At 37.3% G+C, this 18,821-nt stretch overlaps 3 protein-coding genes and 1 pseudogene across 3 annotated transcripts; all 4 read right to left on the bottom strand.

Annotated features, from left to right (window-relative positions):
• Positions 1-416: 416 nt before the first annotated feature.
• Positions 417-2,631, bottom strand: LOC103950580 (ras-related protein RABA6a-like). The gene is made up of 2 exons (XM_009361811.3): positions 2,273-2,631; positions 417-934 (listed from the first exon to the last, which is right to left on the bottom strand). Exons 1-2 carry the CDS (start codon positions 2,494-2,496, stop codon positions 481-483), a joined length of 678 nt encoding a protein of 225 aa, XP_009360086.1. The 5' UTR covers positions 2,497-2,631; the 3' UTR covers positions 417-480.
• A 2,593-nt stretch (positions 2,632-5,224) lies between these two features.
• LOC103950581 lies at positions 5,225-6,149 on the bottom strand (annotated as a pseudogene).
• A 2,175-nt stretch (positions 6,150-8,324) lies between these two features.
• LOC103950582 (probable calcium-binding protein CML27) lies at positions 8,325-9,077 on the bottom strand. The gene has a single exon (XM_009361813.3). The coding sequence runs from the start codon at positions 9,075-9,077 to the stop codon at positions 8,598-8,600; it is 480 nt and encodes a 159-aa protein (XP_009360088.2). The 3' UTR covers positions 8,325-8,597.
• A 6,588-nt stretch (positions 9,078-15,665) lies between these two features.
• On the bottom strand, positions 15,666-17,149 carry LOC103950668 (thaumatin-like protein). The gene is made up of 2 exons (XM_048587550.1): positions 16,906-17,149; positions 15,666-16,618 (listed from the first exon to the last, which is right to left on the bottom strand). The coding sequence occupies exons 1-2, from the start codon at positions 16,970-16,972 to the stop codon at positions 15,933-15,935; spliced, it is 753 nt and encodes a 250-aa protein (XP_048443507.1). The 5' UTR covers positions 16,973-17,149; the 3' UTR covers positions 15,666-15,932.
• Between the last annotated feature and the right edge of the window lie 1,672 nt (positions 17,150-18,821).

Raw genomic sequence — 18,821 nt, 5'->3', positions numbered from 1 at the left:
AAGCGGGAAGGAGACTTAACGCCCGCGTTGGACAACGACCGACCAGCTAACGTTTGGTCGTTTTGGGCTGTTTGGTTGCGGTTTATGGTCTCTCAAAGGGTGAGCCCAACTAGATAAATTAGGGTTGGGCATACCGGTCTTTGGATTCCTAGATTCGAATTGGACCACTCAGCCCAACTAAAATTATTCGGTTCTTATTTTTAAATTTCAAAACTGTCTAAATTGGACTCGCTTGTGTAAAACCGCTTCATAGTTTTTTGTTTTGTTTTTCAAAAATTTTAGAGGGAGATTGGTTACTCTTGCAACCAGCGCTACGACATATACTTGAATTTCGAACTTGAAGGACTTATACGTGGCATCTACTACCAACCGCCACCGGTATGGATTTACGTAAGCATTTACATGCACACCAACGATGACTGCTGGCAACACATAATACATATATCATGAAAATTCATGTATACTTTTAGGTTACACTAACTAATTTGAGCAACAATAACTAGATTTTTTAGTAGCCGTAACTTCAAGATCATCACCAATATGGATGGTTTCTGTCGCACCACCAAGACTTCTACTCGCGGCACTCGTTTCTTCCACTTTTGCTTCCAAAATCTTTTGCCTAGTAATTTCATGAATCTTATAAACCATATCCAAAAACACTTGCTCCACGTTCACGTTCTCTAACGCAGAAGTTTCCATGAAGCACAAGCCTTCTGCCTCTGCTAAACTTTTGCCTTCTTCCTCGTCGACCTCTCTAGACTGGCTCAAGTCCGACTTGTTTCCGACGAGGACGATGACCATGTCGGAGTTGCCAAATCCGCGAAGCTCCCGCAGCCAGTTTCTCACGTTTTCGAAGGATTGTCTCGCGGAAATGTCGTACACTAGAATGGCGCCGAGCGCCCCACGGTAGTATGAGCTCGTGATTGCTCTAAATCTGCATTGATAAATCAAAGTATAATTAACTGCCACTAGTCCATAAGCATAAATATATCGCTTTTGACTTTAGTAATTAGTACTTATAACAAAAACGTTAACTATTGCAAAAGTGTGCTCTTTGTTGGAAATAATTATGCTTATAAGTGCTTCTATAAGAAGTGATTTCATTACGAACACGTCCAAGTGCTTCTTGTAAATGCATCCTGAAGAAGCACCTAATATAGTTTGTAAACACTTATAAGTTTTTCAACGCAGTCAAAAGGGTATATTATTTTGCAAGCAAATATTAGTGGAAGGGGAATCAAATCTATGATTTTATGTGCAAAAGATAAATATCCTTAATCACTTAAACTACAAGTCTATTACATTAAAAAATGTTTTAACCCTATTATAAAACAATCCCAAACAAACCAGCATGGTGTAGTTCACACTCATAGTATCTTGTTTTATTAATGCATATCATTTGCATGGTCTGTTTTATTTAATTTAAGGACGTTACGTATTACATTGTTCGATGCATAAACCTTTTTCTACCACCTCAAGAATCCAAGATTAAAAAAGTTAACTTGAGCAGATGAAAAGCATGAGACTACTAGCCCGTTCCCTTTTAAAGAACAAAAAATAATGAAATTAGGGTAAAATACCCTAATTGGCGGCCATTTTTACCCTAATTAGCGGCCACCCAATGGTTAATCACGTAATGACAAAGACGTCCAACAAAACAAATAAAAGGAATCAGATTAACGAACTCCAAACTTTGAGGCAAATAGTCCACTAAGAATTTTACTTTAAGAGAGTTTCCTTATCATTTATCTTCTCAATTAAATTTGACGAAAGAGAAGTATAATTTGTATTTTGTATGTAAAAGGGCCCCACTTAGGAGTATAATTACAACTTTAGACGTTAATGGGACCAAATCATGAAAGGGAAGGCACGGTTGGACAGTTGTGTTTGTATCCATAATCCAGTTGCTTCAAAAGATGGACAAACTTGAAAACATCTTTAAACTAAAAAAATATAATAAAATTAAAAAAACAAAAGAGAAGAACATATGAAAATTAGGGAAAACTAATCACATAGGAAAATAATATTCAACTTAATAAAAATTCTACATAAACGGGGCGAAGAATGTCGTTCTATCTATAGCGGATATAAACGGAAAAAAAACATAAACATGAAAGCGCTTGGAAGCGGATAAAATGAGAATTGACTAACATACAATTTCAGAATGACGCATGATGTTCTAAACCAATAATAGAAGATGAGAGTTTTTCCCAAAGACTATGATCAAATGAAACACGATCAAAATTAAGAAGATGAAGCGAGGCAGGCATACCTTTCTTGACCGGCAGTGTCCCAAATTTGAGCCTTGACAAGTTTATCAGCGACCTTGATATTCCGGTAAGCGAATTCGACGCCGATGGTGGGCTTGGAATCCAACCGGAATTCGTCTTTGGAAAACCTGGACAGCAAATTTGATTTGCCAACTCCGGAGTCTCCGATCAAAACTGCCTTAAACAAGTAATCACACTCTTCATCGATCGAATCACCCATCAACATGTATGCTAATTACTTGACGACCCAATAAGAACAAGTTAAGAAAACTTCGAAACGAATTGGAAAGAAGCAAAGCAAAAGGAGAGGTGGAGGAAGAGACGTTTATGTTGAAATATAATATACATACACACACACACACACATATACATATATATATATATATATATAGATGGATAGGTTTTTGGGATTGTTCATTTGCTTTTGGAGGGTAATGAGTCCTTACATGTGAAAACGTTGAAAACGACATGATGAGTGCTTCCTCAGGCTGTCGAGGTTAGCGCGTGTCATTAGCACACGCTAAACAAACTTAATCTTTAATTCACCTCAAGTTTTTCTTCTACACAAATTACAACAGATAATGTTAGCGAGAAATAATTATACAAAAATATCAGTTATAGTGAAATAATTGTTCAACTAATATACAAAGTCGTAGTTTTAGTGAAGAGATATTTGTTGTTGCTCTCAATCTATTGAAAGTGTCCTCGTAAATTGGGAGTTAAAACATAAAATGATATTGAAGTCATCGCAACTCTAAGTATTTACTATTAAGTAACAGATAATTACGTAAAAATTCAGTAGTCAGTAACCGAAATCCTTAAAATATTTAGTTACCTTCAGTTGAGTGCCGGAAGTCCATCACGAATCCTCAAAATTGTATTGCTTTCCCTCTAAATTTTAATGCGGAGAGTCCATCATGTTGTCTTTTTGTCTTTCTTTCTTTTTTTTTTGGTCAAAAAAGCAAGCAATTTCCTTAAAAGATGACACTAGCGACCACAAAGGTAGTCGACCAAATAAAACAAACTCCGTGTAGAATTCAACGAAGGTGTCGCAGCGCAAAAAAAAATATCAACCTACAACAAGAAAAGAGCCAACAGACTAATATTCATTTGACATGTTACATGTGATTAGATTTACATGTACTTGGTACAACAATGGATTGAGGCCTTACATGAAGCCCATTCCGTTTGTGGGCTTCAATTGGACACAACGGACACAAGCCTATCTGAATTGTTTTACTTATTTCCTTTTGTTCACAAGAATTGAAGGGAAAATCTTTGATCTGCGACTGCAACCACCCAAAATGATTATTTATTTACAATAAAATTATTCAGACATACAAAATTAACATCATTTTATCGCACAAAATCATCGTATTTGCTGCAAAACTCTTTAGTAGAAGTGGACTCTACAACTATGTGCGAATAATTAAAAGGGTATTAACAAGTGCTTCAGAATATATTAAAGAGTACGTTAACAATTGAATTGGTTTTATGCGTCTCAATACAATTACATGTTAATTTAGTTGAATCAAGAAATGGTTGCCTGGCTGGTGTCCTACCGTCGAAAACTTTGGATGAGATATGGAGATACATCCAAATTGATGGCCACGTTAGCCCCAATTCCATTCATATCCAAATCCATAACGGCAAGTTCTCATTTCAAAAAAAATGGATCAGCTAATGGCCAAGTCACGATGGTTCATTTTCTTAGAGGTCTGAAATACTTATAGATGTATTTTAGTCTCTTTTTTACTGTCATCATATGATTTATTGGCATTAAGAATTAAATGCAAGACGAATCGTGTAGAATACGGATCTAGAATTCGTTCCAATCAATAATAGTAAGTTCAAAAAACAAATTTGGTAATATTATGACGTTATCGTATCTTCACCGAAGAAATGGATTGTTGATGTTTAAGAAAAACTACAATATTTTTTTGGAAAAAGAGGACCACATTCATTAAAAATGGTCCTCCTCCTGCGCGGTTATTTTTGCGGTAAGGCTTAAATTTTGGCCTCGTTGCACTGCAACCTCAACTTGCAAATCAAACCTATCCTTTGAAGTGGAACCACTACGATCAATTTGGTTCACGGATTAGAGGCTTGAGAATGGGTACAAAATTCCCTTTCGATTTGGATCGTAGAACAGAGGGGCTATTTTTTTATTTTTTTTGTCTGTGATTCGAGAAGACTTAATTATGACAAATTTCATACCAAGAAGAATGTGTGGAGTTTAATAAGATCAACATAAACGTATGTTATGTTTTTGTGAAAAATGTCTTATGAATGACGTAGTTGACCATCTCTACTCAAAATTTTTAACTCCGTCTGAATTGGCAACTTAACCTAAGCGGTCGGACCTAAGAATTTCTCTTAAGATAGAGCAAAATATTTAGGCGAAATTCTATTGTACTTCTACGAGCGACATGCATTGGTACAATAAAGCGTTGAATGTGCGAATAAAAATCTAACGGCCAATTTCTCTTAAGATAGAACAAAATATTTAGGCGAAATTCTATTGTACTTTTGCGAGTGACATGCATTGATACAAATTTAAAACGTTGAATGTGCGAAAAAAAATATAACTGCCAAAGATTCAGGCGCAACTTATAATTTAATACATACAAAAGAATATAGGAGTAGGGTCATAATTCCTAAAGTTTTGGCAACTTGGCAGCCCAACCACCGTCTGAGAGTTGACTCGTCAACGTGCCTTCTCATTGCGCCATTGACGCCTACATCTCTCCCACCACCCCCACTACTACACTAGCTCCGCCGCCGCCCACCACCTTCGGCCGCCAAAAACTAACTTATTTCTTCCCGTATTTTCACATCAATATTCTCAAAAAGCAAATCAAATCAAATCAAAAGGGAAACTAATAGCGCAGTAACATTCATTCAACCAAAAGGGTCCAAGCGAGAGAGGATTTTCTCGAGAAACAAACAGAAAATAGAGGGAAATGTGATACGATTTCGAGCAAATTAACCACAATATAATCACAAAAACTACACATATTAAAGAGAAGGATGAGATCAGATCCCATTTTTCGATATCCACATCCAGTTGATGATCTAATCTACACGTATATCATTTCCCTATATTTCAAAAGTTAAGCCCTAACTTTGTCAACTTCCAAGAGATGAAGTTCGGATTTAAAATCAGCTTCTAGATTGAGAGAGACGACTACCGTGTGGCGGCACTACACGGCGGGGTTGGCGGTGGTTCAGTTGGTGGAGACGCTGTGTCCCATCATCTTCTTGAACTCCTCGAAATTCACGTTCCCGTCGCCGTCGGCATCGACGGACTTGATCATCCGGTTGCAATCCTCGACCGTGCAGGCCATGTTGAGGCGGCTGAGCACCAGGTGGAGTTCGTTGGTGGAGATGAGGCCGTTGCGGTCCTGGTCGTAGAGATCGAAGGCGTCTTTCAGCTCGGCAGCGCCGCCGTCCTTGGAGCCGGCGACCCAGAAGGAGTTGAACTCGTCGAGGCAAATGAAGCCATCGTTGTCGGTGTCGAGATCGACCATGACGCGCTTGAGCTCGTCGCCGGAGACGTTGGAGCCGAGGGCCTTGAGGACGTTGCCGAGCTCGTTGACGGAGATCTTGCCATCGCCGTTGGCGTCGAAGCTTTTGAAGACCTTCTGGACCTCGTCGGTGACGACGGGTTTGGGGCCGGTCGAGGTTGGATGTCCGTTGGTTGCCATGGTTGCTGGAAATTTCTGGTTTTTGGGTAATTGTGTGTTCTCAGAGCTTTCAGAATTCAAAAGAGAAAGGAGGAAGTCAGTGGGTTTATATAGAAAAAATATGATGGTGGTCGGGAGACGTTAGGAGGGAAGGGACTTTTTGTGGCCACCAATAAAAATGCCGCAAAGGAAAGCGGGGAAAATTATAAAGAGAAAGAAAGGAGGACAAAAATTAGAATTTAAAAATGATAAATGGTTGAAAAGTCTGGTGGGTAATGAATGCCCACAGTACATTAGCAGAAGTTTGCAGCATGGGCATGCAAAGTAAAAGTTGAATTTGTAAATACATAGAAATTGTATTGTCAAAGGAAGTGTCGTAAGTTTCAATATGCAGTTAATGCATCGGTTTGGAGTTGCTCTATAAATAGAGCACTCCGTATATTTTCAAGTTACAGAAAATATAAGAAGAAGAGAACGAGAGAAAAATATCAATAACATCATCTATTCCTCTGCCTTTTATTTGTTATCCTCTTGTGCTATATTTTTAGTGTGACATTTAACATCTACCTTGCACCTACCATTAAAAAAGTTATCTCTCTAACTTTGACCTATTTATAACATAAATTATATTAATGACCCTTGAATTATAGTTGGTATTCCACTTTAGAGCAAGTTCACTCTTAAAAAATAAGTTGGCTAAAGTTCATTTAATCCATCGAAATGAATAGTAATTGACTTGATTGGACAAGTGCATCTCCACCTCTAAAAAATGAGCTAGTCCAAATGAACATAAAGCACTCAAAGTGTTTTTTATGTGCATATAAATACGTTTAATATTTTGTGTCAAACATGATCAGAAACTCTTTTAATTATTTTATAGAAATTCTGAATATACCTAAGTTTCATTTCATCTTAACTTCTTCTCATAACTCAGCTACCAGACTTCAAAATCTTCATTAGTTTTCCTTTTGTATACCACATTTTGTTGATGTAGATGCTCTTAAGGTTGGTCATGTGCACTGCACATTAAGAAATTGACAAAAGATTGTGAGTTGTGACGGAACGGAACTGACCGTTTGGAGATATTGGCATGAATTGAAATTTAGAGAGCTCAAAACCAAATAAAAAGTTTAGGGAGTAAATTGAAACAAAGTCACATTGTTAAAATTTTCCCTATCAGAATTGGAGTGCTAAATAGTAAATAAACGCGAAGGCAAATAAGGCAATGGAATCTGATTCCTTTGAATAAATGTTGGCGTGTGGGATCAAATTTCAAAGCGCTAACGGGGGGGCATGGGAGCTTTTATTCCACTTTCGAATTTGGGAAAGACGAAGCTCGGAGGAAAGCAGGGATTGGATATATGGTTGGATGTCAATATCTAATACTACTAGTTTGGCTTTTCCCAAATTTCTTACATCAACTAGACGTACAAATTCATTTTCGAAGCATTCGTATGCTTTATAATTTTGATCAAGTAAATATCGTCTTTTACGAAATTTAAGTTAAAAACTCTTAAATTTCAGGTAAACGAGTTATGGGGCCACTCCAACAATACTGATATTGTTCCCACTTTACCACCTGCTCAATCCGTCAGGTGTGGGACAAAATTCCCCTTCGATTTGGATCGTAGTACAGAGGGGCTTTTTTTTTTTTTTTTTTTTGTCTGTGATTCGAGAATGAAGACTTAATTATGACAAATTTCATACCGAGAAGAATGTGTGGAGTTTAATAAGATCAAAACAAACGTATGTTATGTTTTTTGTGAAAAATGTCTTATGAATGATGTAGTTGACTATCTGTACACAAAAAATTTTACTCTGTTTGAATTGGCAACTTGATCTGAGTAGTCGTACCTAAGAATTTCTCTTAAGATAAAAACAAAATATTTAGGCGAAATTCTATTATACTTATGCGTGTGACATGCATTGATACAATAAAGCGTTGAATGTGCAAATAAAAATCTAACCGCCAAGAATTTTGGTGCACCCTATAATTCAATCCATACAAAAGAATATAGGAGTAGGGTCATAATTCATGAACTTTTGGCAACTTGGCAGCCCAACCACGTTTGAACTCTGTTCATCGCGTGTTGCGCCTCCCGCCAATCACCGTCTGAGAGTTGACTCGTCAACGCGCCTTCTCATTGTGCCATTGACGGCTGCATCTCTCCCACCACCACCACCACTACTACACTAGCTCCGCCGCCGCCTACCACCTTCGGCCGCCAGAAACTAACTTATTTCTTCCCGTATTTTCACATCAATATTCTCAAAAAGCAAATCAAAAGGGAAACTAATAGCGCAATAACATTCATTCAACCAAAAGGGTCCAAGCGAGAAAGGATTTTCTCGAGAAACAAACAGAAAATAGAGGGAAATGTGATGCGATTTCGAGCAAATTAACCACAATATAATCATAAAAACTACACATATTAAAGAGAAGGATGAGATCAGATCCCATTTTTCGATATCCACATCCAGTTGATGATCTAATCTACACGTATATTATTTCCCTATGTTTCAAAAGTTAAACCCTAACTTTGTCAACTTCCAAGAGATGGAGTTCGGATTTAAAATCAGCTTGTAGATTGAGAGCGACGACTACCGTGTGGCGGCACTAGACGGCGGCGTTGGCGGTGGTTCAGTTGGTGGAGACGCTGTGCCCCATCATCTTCTTGAACTCCTCGAAATTCACATTCCCGTCGCCGTCGGCATCGACGGACTTGATCATCCGGTTGCAATCCTCGACCGTGCAGGCCAAGTTGAGGCGGCTGAGCACCAGGTGGAGTTCGTTGGTGGAGATGAGGCCGTTGCGGTCCTGGTCGTAGAGATCGAAGGCGTCTTTGAGCTCAGCGGCGCCGCCGTCCTTGGAGCCGGAGACCCAGAAGGAGTTGAACTCGTCGAGGCAAATGAAGCCATCGTTGTCGGTGTCGAGATCGACCATGACGCGCTTGAGCTTGTCGCCGGAGACGTTGGAGCCGAGGGCCTTGAGGTCGTTGCCGAGCTCGTTGACGGAGATCTTGCCATCGCCGTTGGCGTCGAAGTTTTTGAAGACCTTCTGGACCTCGTCGGTGACGACGGGTTTGGGGCCGGTCGAGGTTGGGGCTCCGTTGGTTGCCATGGTTGTTGGAAATTTCTGGTTTTTTGGTAATTGTGTGTTCTCAGAGCTTTCAGAATTCAAGAGAGAAAGGAGGAAGTGTGGGTTTATATAGCAAAAATATGATGGCGGTCGGGAGACGTTGGGAGAGAAGGGATTTATTGTTGCCGCCAAGGAAAGCGGTAAAAATTATTGAGAGAAAAAGAAAGGAGGACAAAAATTAAAATTTAAAAATGATAAATTATATTAATGGCCCTTGAATTATTGTTCGTATTCCACTTTAGAACAAGTTCTTCTTTAAAAAATAAGTTGGTCCAAAGTTTATTTAATCCATCCCAATGAATAATAATTGATTTAACTAAAGTTATTGGCCAAGTGCATCCTCACCTCTAAAAAATGATCTGGCTTAAAGTCAATTAAATTCGTATGAAAATATTATTAATTTTTTTATAAAATAATAAAAAAATTTATTTTTAATTTCGAATAGAAATTTTAACCAATCTTGTTACCTCACTTGTCATTTTCTGAAAGTACAATTTTTGTAGAAGATAGTTAGATATATATATATATTATTGTTTAATTTTTGTCTAAATTTTTAAACATTTTTTATAATTTTTTATTAAGTTAATTAATCTGGACCGTTGAATTTGAAAAAGATTGAAATCCAATCCAATAGCTCAAAAGTGGACACGTGGCCCACTGTGAGATTCTAACATTTTTTTTTTAAGTCTAGAATGCGCGCCCACGCGCAAGCCGCAAAAAAAGAATCAACCGTGTCTGACGTCTGCATGATGTTAGATAGGCCAGTTCCTCACTCAGCCCATTATGGCCCGGCCTAGAGACTGGGGTGGACTTTGGGCCGGTCTATTTTGTGGGTGGAGTGGGTTTTTCGGGTCCCAGCCTTCAAAGAAGGGGTGGACTTGCTTTTAGTCCTTTCAACTTCTGATTTTGAGCTCGTTTGAAATGCTTTTGTAAAATGCTAGTGATTTCGAAAAGAAGAACGTGGCAAGTATTTATTTCATAAACATAAAGCACTCAAAGTGTTTTTTATGTGCATATAAATACGTTTAATATTTTGTGTCAAACATGATCAGAAACTCTTTTAATTATTTTATAGAAATTCCGAATATACCTAAGCTTCATTTCATCTTAACTTCCTCTCGTAACTCAGCTAACAGACTTCCAAATCTTCATTAGTTTTCCTTTTGTATAGCACATTTTGTTGATGCAAATGTTCTTAAAGTTGGTCATGTGCACTGCACATTAAGAAATTGACAAAATATCGTGGCGGAATGGAATTCACCGTTTGGAGATATGGGCACGAATTGAAATTTAGAGAGCTCAAAACCAAATTAAAAATTTGGGGAGTAAATTGAAACAAAGTCACATTGTTAAAACTTTCCCTATCAGAATTGGAGTGCTAAATAGTAAATAAACCCGAAGGCAAATAAGGCAATGGAATCTGATTCCCTTGAATAAATGTTGGCGTGTGGGATCAAATTTCAAAGCGCTAACGGGGGCATGGGAGCTTTTATTCCACTTTCGAATTTGGGAAAGACGAAGCTCGGAGGAAAGCAGAGATTGGATATATGGTTGGATGTCAATATCTAACACTACTAGTTTGGCTTTTCCCAAATTTCTTACGTCGACTAGACATACAAATTCACTTTTGAAGCATTCGTATGCTTTATAATTTTGATCACGTAAATAATAAACTCGTCTTTCACAAAATTTAAGTTCAAAACTTCTTATATGAAGACAAAACAATCTCTGTAAAATTTAATATCCGTAGCAACACGACATAGTTAGAGGCATGGGTAACTCTATATTTATTATTCTTTACATGTTATTATGGCTTCTTCTTTTTATTGCCTAGTAAAATTGCCTTTTAACTCACTATACCTTAAAACTAGATTTGTGTCATTTTAAAATTCTTAAAATTAAGCTATTTCGCTCTATTTGCATCAATTATGTTTCATGTATGTTAAATGAAAGAGTAGTTTGGACATTTCACACCATGATGGTAGAGATGAACTATTGTGGTTAGCGAGGTATGAAATTTTTAGACTGTCTTAAACCTTTAAAATTGTCAAATTTATGCAAGTGTGGATGACAATGACGGTGAAATAATTTGATTTTGATCATTTAGAATGCACAGTGAGGCAAATTCAGATATTTTAGAATTGCGATTGAGAACAAAACATTTTGATTGGAATAAAAAGAATAAATCAAGACATTACACGTCTTCTTAAAATAAAATAAAAAGAGAGAGAGAGGGAGAGTTGCACAGTGAAGCATTCGTATGCCAATATCTAACGCTACAAGTTTGGCTTTTCCCAAATTTTTTACGTCGACTAGTCATACAAATTCATTTTCGAAGGATTGGGATGCCTTTTAGTTTTGCTTAGGTGAATATTAAATTAAAAATCTCTTGCATGAAGACAAAACAATTTTTGTAAAATATAATATCCGTAGCAACATGACATAGTCAAATGCATGGGTAACTCAATATATATTATTCTTTACATGTAATTATCGCTTTTTTTTAGGGAATTGTTATTGGCACTCCAAAAATCTTATTTTACATTCCAAATTTTCTATATTTGGAAAGAAAAATACATTTGTGATGAGTGTAGAATGAGATTTTTGGAGCGCCAATAACATTTCCCTTTTTTTATTGCCTACTAAAATTGCCTTTTAACTCACTTTACCTTAAAACTAGATTTGTGTCACTTTAAAATCCTTAAAATTGAGCTATTTCGCCCTATTTGCATCAATTTTGTTTCATGTACGTTAAATTAAAGAGTAATTTGGACATTTCACACCATGATGGCAAAGATGAGCTATTGTGGTTAGCGAGGTATGAGATTTTTAGACTGTCTTAAACCTTTAAAATTGTCAAATTTATGCAAGTGTGGACGACAATAACGGTAAAATAATTTGATTTTGACCGTTTTAGAATGCACAATGAGGCAAATTCAGTTCTAAATTTTAAAGTGAAATTAAAGACAATTTGAACCCGCAAATCAATAATTAAGCCTACAGATATTTTAGAATTGCGATTGAGAACAAATCATTTTGAGTGGAATAAAAAGAATAAATCAAGGCATCACACGTCTTCTTAAAAAAAGAAAGAGAGAGAGTTGCACAGTGAAGTGACAAGTGGCATGTTACATGGGAAGGTCGTTAAGCTCACTCTCTTGTGGAAGTATTATTTCCCGCGTCGACGCCACCACACCACGGAACTTTAAACGCGGTTTCGGTTCTGCAATTCGCAAAAGAAAATAGGATCATCAGAGCAAGCAACACAGTCGTCCTGTTCGTTTTGGGCCTTCGGAAGGGAAAGAGATTATCTTCGGATTTTTTTCTTCAAAACTCAATGATCAAATGATACGGATCTTTAAAATTTAATTTAACAGTTAAAAACAGAGAAGTTATTAAAAAAATTTGAAAGTTAAAATAATTTTTATCATTAGATTAAATTTTAAAAGTTCGGAACACTTGATCCTTGGGATTTGAAGGGAAATATTCGGAAATAATATCTTTCCCTTCGAAATGGCCCCCCAAATGTACGTTGTTCAATGTTCATGGTCATTGAGAGTAAAGAGTAGCAATTTTTCTTATTTACAAAAAAATGGTAAATGTCGGTGCTTAAAGTGATAGTATTGATGCTTTGAGCGGAATAATAGTTTTGTGTTAGAGGGATCCTTGGATTTCTGTGTTCGAAACAAGTGAATCAAGAGATTCGGAACACTCAATTTCAACCATACATCTTCTATTCGCCCATTCTATTGGCTCACTTCATAAAAACTCAAAAAATTGAACAGCTCACATCTCTTTCTCTTTATCTTAAACGATCTAAATCTCTTGGTTCGCGTACTATGAAAAGTAACCAAAGTTTATGCCTTCTTGTTGCAACTGATAAGCCCTCATGCAACCTCCCTTTCACTCCTTGCTCAGTCCATGTAAAATGGAATTATACGACGTGGGCATTGGAACAAATTAACCCTTTGCTCCTCATGATATATACAATCCTCGACCCGCCATGATTCTTGCGGCTTTGCAAAGCGAATCTATCACTTGTCCATAAGCAAAATCCTGTCACACTCTTCACCCGTGGCATATCGTCCGCAGTATGTCAAACACTTCATTAAAACGTCCTCTACACGTAGAATCAATGAGATGCCCAAAACCCTCACTCTTTACAGTCGTATCATCTTCACCTTTCATGATCTCCGGAGCTTTGAATCTTTGACCGCACATCCTCTTCTTCGTTCACAAGTTTCATATTGTGAGTAGGTCTACTCTATAATTTTCGAAAAGAAAGAGAAGATATGTATCCGGTTCTATCGCGGAATGCATACTTGATCGGAGCACTGTAAATTGTCTAGATGATCGAGTCAAATTGATTTGTTTTAGAAAAATGCTAGGGAAATCGTTTTTTCAAATGATATTTTTATAAACCACATAATGTGGTCGTTGATAGTTAAACTCATTTTTTAACATTTAAAAAAATGAATCCAACTATCAATTGTCAAATCACGTGTCCTACAAAATATAGTGTAAAAAGATATCTCTCTAGCATTATCTTTTGTTTTATAGGACGAATCATGTCAGTATTTTATAATTATTATTCTTGGAACTTTGCAGGAAGTAGGATATAATATGTTTTGTTTGATAATTATAAGCTCCGAATTTAGAAGAAAACAATGGATGGCAAAAAAATGTCAGAATGCGCAAGGAAATCAAAAAAAAAAAAAGAAGAGAAAATTTGAAATAAATCCAATTTTATAGATCACCTTTTGAAATAAGTCCAATTTTTAGTGACTTTTAACTTTTAAAATAGTTCTAATTTTTAGTTATTTTGGACCTATATCAAAAGACCCCAAAAAAGAAATACATGCACCATTTCATCTAGCTTAGAGATTCTCTTATATAACTAATGCAATACTAATCAATTGTCTCTTTAATTAATAAAACACTTTTTGAACCCGTGACAATTTAATATTAAACGATACAACTAGAATGCATAAGGAAATTTCTCTCCCAATATTCTTAATGGGTGTGATATCTATATACTTCTTTTTACTTCTCACACACTTTTTATAAATTTCTGTCATTTAATTTTCCTCAATTTATTCGATCTGACGATTGAAAATTAATAAAAATATGTGAAAAGTAAAAAAGAGTGGGCAGCACAATCTATATTAAATTATTATCGAGCAAGCGCACAAAATGATGGAAGATGGAGGCAGATTGTCTGCCCTTTGGGTGTCTTTCTCATCTCTTTTTATTTGTACAGTCACAGTTAAGTCACGTAAATATTTTATATTTTTATTGTTTTTTTTTTGTCTTATTATCTTTATAAAAAAATCAATATAAAATATTGACATGATTTAACCGTAACCGCATAAAATAAAAAGCAATGGAAAGGACATTCAAACAGGAGTACAGACAATCTACGTCCATAAAAGATGGAACATTTGATGAACGGGGAACATGGGGCCGAAAAAGAGAGAGTAAACATGGACGAACAGTAGTGCTAAAAAGCAAGATTGATAGATTGATGCCAACAAAGTTCAAAGCAGAGACAAATAACGGTGGTGCACGGCACGAGTGCCAAATTGTCAGATCCCGTGATTGTGATAAAAAATCGTACATCTGATCGTACGATATACGATGAACGATCACGATCAATAGATCCCGAAGATCCCTAGAAAAATGATCCAACGAGTGTCCTTTCCCAAATTGCCCACCTTTTTGTCAGATTTATACGAAGTATGGCAAAAGCTTGCATTAACCTAGGAGTTAGGAGGGGAAGTTTGCAGATTTGAGTAGACAAGTTCGGTAGAGCACAATCAAATTCAAATCCTCTCAACTTAAATTTTATGGTTCCTCTCTGCGTTCAAATTCAAGTTTTTATCGGATCAACACATGTCAATACAAACGATAATAAGGGACCTCAAATAAGTATCGGATCTTGAATCTGCAATTTAGATTAGATTATAATACTGTGATGTATTTGTTATTCATTTAGATTGAGTTTAAAATAGTCCACAGAAAACCCAAATAAGGCCTAGGAAGGTCCTCAGAGACCATTCCAATGTATGGTACGAAACCTAGGAGTGTCCATCAAGTGTCGATAAAATGTTTGCCTCATTTTGCGCGATGTTAGGACTCGAAATGCTCATTTAACGGGCTTGCTCGAAAGCTATTAGCATCTATTGATATGCGCATAACATGACTCGACATATTGACTACATTCCCGAAAAGCACTTGAGGACATGTCTCACCTTTAAAACATCGAAAAAAATTTGCACGATGTCGGGTGTTTTGATCTCAGAGAATTTGAATCTTTTACATTAGAATCCTAGACACGGAGAAATTTTTCAAAATGTCACTCTACGTCTCATAAAATAGGTAAAAAAAAACACGAAAAAATATTTTATTTTTTCACTTGCATTAATACACGTGAAGTGCCATCTGAATTTTCAATACTATGAAAAAATCTCTCCTATCTGTCATTAGGTTAAGATGTGTGGTTTAGTGGTGATTGAGAAAATTATTGTCGTGTGGGTAGAATAAATATACAAAATCAAGGACCACAAAAAAGAGAGAAAAATCAGCAGCGGTCTGCAGACTATTGGATACCAAAACTGGGGCACTTCTCAGACCAGTCAGAGAGAACTGAGAAAACTCATTTTACCAAAATACCCTCACTTTCCCATCTAATCACACCCATACATTAAAATATAGCAGAAATACAGATACCCTTAAACCCTGCAACTAAAGCAAAACCATAAACTCAGTAATACGGTATTAATTAAACCTTAATTAACTACCAGGTGATAATAAATAATTAAGATGGATGAGATGAGATCAACGGTGGTGAGGGCAGAAGGTGACCAAGAAGTTCCCGCGAGTGCAGGTGGCGATGCTGGTGGGGTCGTCGTAAGCGTACGAGTAAGCCTTGGGGCACGCCGCCTTGAAGATCTTGGAGTACGCCGTCGGCTTGCACGACTGAGGGCTGCCGAAGCTGCCGGTGCAGCAGTACCTCGGAGAGTTGAAAGCAGAGCAAGCGCTCTTGCACGCCACCACCTGGTGGTTGTCGTGGGAGCGGACTTGGAGGCCGACAGGGCACATCATGTTCAAATCGCTGACGCAGCCGGCGTAGCTGCACTTGCCGGAGCCCTTAAACGGGGTGATGGAGATGGCGAGGTTGTAGCCGTCGACGAGGCTGACATCGTAGAAGTCCTGTTCGTTTCCGAGGGTGATTTCGGCTAGGGTGGCGGGTGGGGTGCCGCCTAGGCCGCTGCAGAAGAGGTTTCCGCCGCAGTCGCCTGTTGCGCAGCGGCCGCGGCCGGAGGCATCGAAGGTGCAGCCGTGGCGGCCCCAGAAGCGGCCGGACCAGAGTGGGGGGAGGTGGAGGGTGTGGGCTTTGTTGGGTGGGAGGGCGAAGCCGCCGCGGGCGAGGATGGGCTGGCCGGCGCTCGGCTGGATGCCTGGCCACACCGGGTGGGTGCACTTGTTGTACATTGTTATTGTCGTGGCGGAGGTGACCGAAACTGCATTTAGGTCACACAAAAAACATCATCAAGTTAGAAAACCAACTTGGTTTATGAAAAAATAAATGCACAAGAAACGAAGTCACATTTTGTTTGAGAAAGATATATACAGACTATAGAGAAATGATTTCCGCACGCTCATTTTCTCGTTCTTTAGTTCTATCGTTTGATTCTTTTGAACAAACAAAGACGAGTAATAACCAAGAGTGTGCAGAGAGAGATCAGTTCGTGCGAAAATTACATCCCCAAGCCATAAACCTTATATATAGATATATGTGTATACATACCTAAAATGTAGAGAAATAGGAGGGTGGGGAGCATGAGGGGGAGGCTAGTCCTCAGCAATGCAGCCATGGCTGAGAATTGGGAGATTATAAGAGAAGAAAACAGGGTTGCTCTGCTTCTGCAAAGCCTTCTCTGTAAATTGATGGAGATGGGGAGGGGTTTTATAGAGAGAAGGGAAAGGGGGTAGAAGTAGAGTAAAATGGGAATGGTAGGGTAACTGCTAATTACTCGGGAGCGAATGGTGGGTAACTTTTTTTTGAAATGAGGAACAATGCAGATGGTTGAAATGTGGACCTATAATTTGGTGAAAGGATCCTCTCCGAAGTCTTTTTAAAAATGATTTTTAACATGATTCCAAATTTTGGTTTTTAAAATTTAAAATTAATAGTAGTGGTTTTTAATATTGTTTACTGTCAATGATCATTCTTTAAATCTCCGTTAAATTAAAGAAACCATAAATTCAAGTGGAGGGATTGATTTAATAAAAATACTTTTAATTAACAGAGAATTTTTACTGAAGGATCAAAATAATTTATGATGGACAATTCCATGAACCGCTTCTATTTATTTTAAATTTCAAAGATCAAAATAAGCAGTTATTTCAATTGCACTAATCATTTTGACAAAAAACCAATTTGGAAAAGACTTGTTCAAGGAAATAGGAAGAGGAGAGAGAGGACTGGGTAATGCATCACAATGTTGAAGAAATTTTTCGGTGTATCTAAGAAACAAGGTAGGAGACCAGGTGTTATAATTAAAATGAAAATACACTTAAAAAGACAAATCTCTCTTTATTTATATAATAACATATAATGTGTCGATCTATTCTTTAGGTACATAAAAAAAATCTGAATTGTCTGCTCTGTCCATCCCATGCCCTTTCCATACCCTGTATTTATGTGGTCAGACAATCCGGGACCCATAAAAAAATATCTACAGGGCAGGTTCTACAAGGCAGGTTGCAATTGCAAGAGTTAAGTGAGTGGTGACTGACAAACTGCTCAAACTTCAAGAACTTTGTCAGAGGGTAAGTGGGGGAGAACTTGTCAGTATCCAAGAAAAAAGAAGCCTAAATAGTGTGGTACTTTTACACATTCACATGGCAGTAGCCTAGTAGGAGGAATCAAACTGGTACTCCATGAGGCTTTAGGTAAAAATAAACAAAAGTGATGGTACTATTGGTACAATGGTTCCCAGTGACCATCTACACTTGGAATATCTCATATAGACGAAGTTATAGATAGATCACAAAGGGTGATCTCCGTATATCGCATTAACATTAGTGTAACAATAGTGTTATAAAGGTATCCCATTTAAAGTTGCAGGTTAGATTTTCTTGTCATTTTTTTCACGAAATGGTAATTCAATCATAACACTAAAAAAGCAAAAACCACTATTCATAGCTTAATTCACTATTTTAATACGATCCTTCAATCCTACGACAATAACACTTATTTCCTCTAAGAACATAACAATGCATGATTAGCTTTAGATATTGACCCAACAACAAAACATGATTCAAACTTGAACGCATGATTCGTAATGCGTTCACCAATTGGCATACTCTCAAGTTTGCAAGTTTGCAAAATTGAGTGTGTACATAAATCTTTGTTCCCTATCAACTCTTACCTCAATAGGAATTTTAAAAAATCAACTGCAAGCATCAAATCTTTTGCACTTATTTTGTGCGTAGAATTTTTGTGACCTGTATTATTGCTTGACACATGTTAAATTTCTAACAATAAAAAAAATAAAAAACTTATTAACATATGATAATCAATAATAAAGACTGCAAAAACTCGCTACAAAAAATGAATGTAGAATATTTGAACCAACCATTAAAAAAGAAAAATATGAAGCTGCAAGCCTCTGAGGTGCACCACCTCGAAACTCTCATTGGCCTAATAGACTCTGTTGG

This window comes from the organism of the source record quoted next, unplaced genomic scaffold (genome assembly GCF_019419815.1).
Source record: "Pyrus x bretschneideri cultivar Hongxiangsu unplaced genomic scaffold, Pyrus_bretschneideri_v1 Contig27, whole genome shotgun sequence".
NCBI classification, from domain to species: Eukaryota; Viridiplantae; Streptophyta; class Magnoliopsida; order Rosales; family Rosaceae; genus Pyrus; species Pyrus x bretschneideri.
Note: the sequence above shows the minus strand (reverse complement) of the source record. Positions and strands in the feature narration are given on the sequence as shown.

What these genes read in the sequence shown, in the direction of transcription:
- LOC103950580 (XM_009361811.3), bottom strand. Translation starts at nt 2,496, where the DNA reads ATGTTGATGGGTGATTCGATCGATGAAGAGTGTGATTACTTGTTTAAG. An exon ending in GACACTGCCGGTCAAGAAAG is followed by an intron (nt 935 to 2,272) that starts GTATGCCTGCCT and finishes TTATCAATGCAG; the next exon opens with ATTTAGAGCAATCACGAGCT.
- LOC103950582 (XM_009361813.3), bottom strand. Translation starts at nt 9,077, where the DNA reads ATGGCAACCAACGGAGCCCCAACCTCGACCGGCCCCAAACCCGTCGTC.
- LOC103950668 (XM_048587550.1), bottom strand. Translation starts at nt 16,972, where the DNA reads ATGGCTGCATTGCTGAGGACTAGCCTCCCCCTCATGCTCCCCACCCTC. An exon ending in CCTATTTCTCTACATTTTAG is followed by an intron (nt 16,619 to 16,905) that starts GTATGTATACAC and finishes ACCTAAATGCAG; the next exon opens with TTTCGGTCACCTCCGCCACG.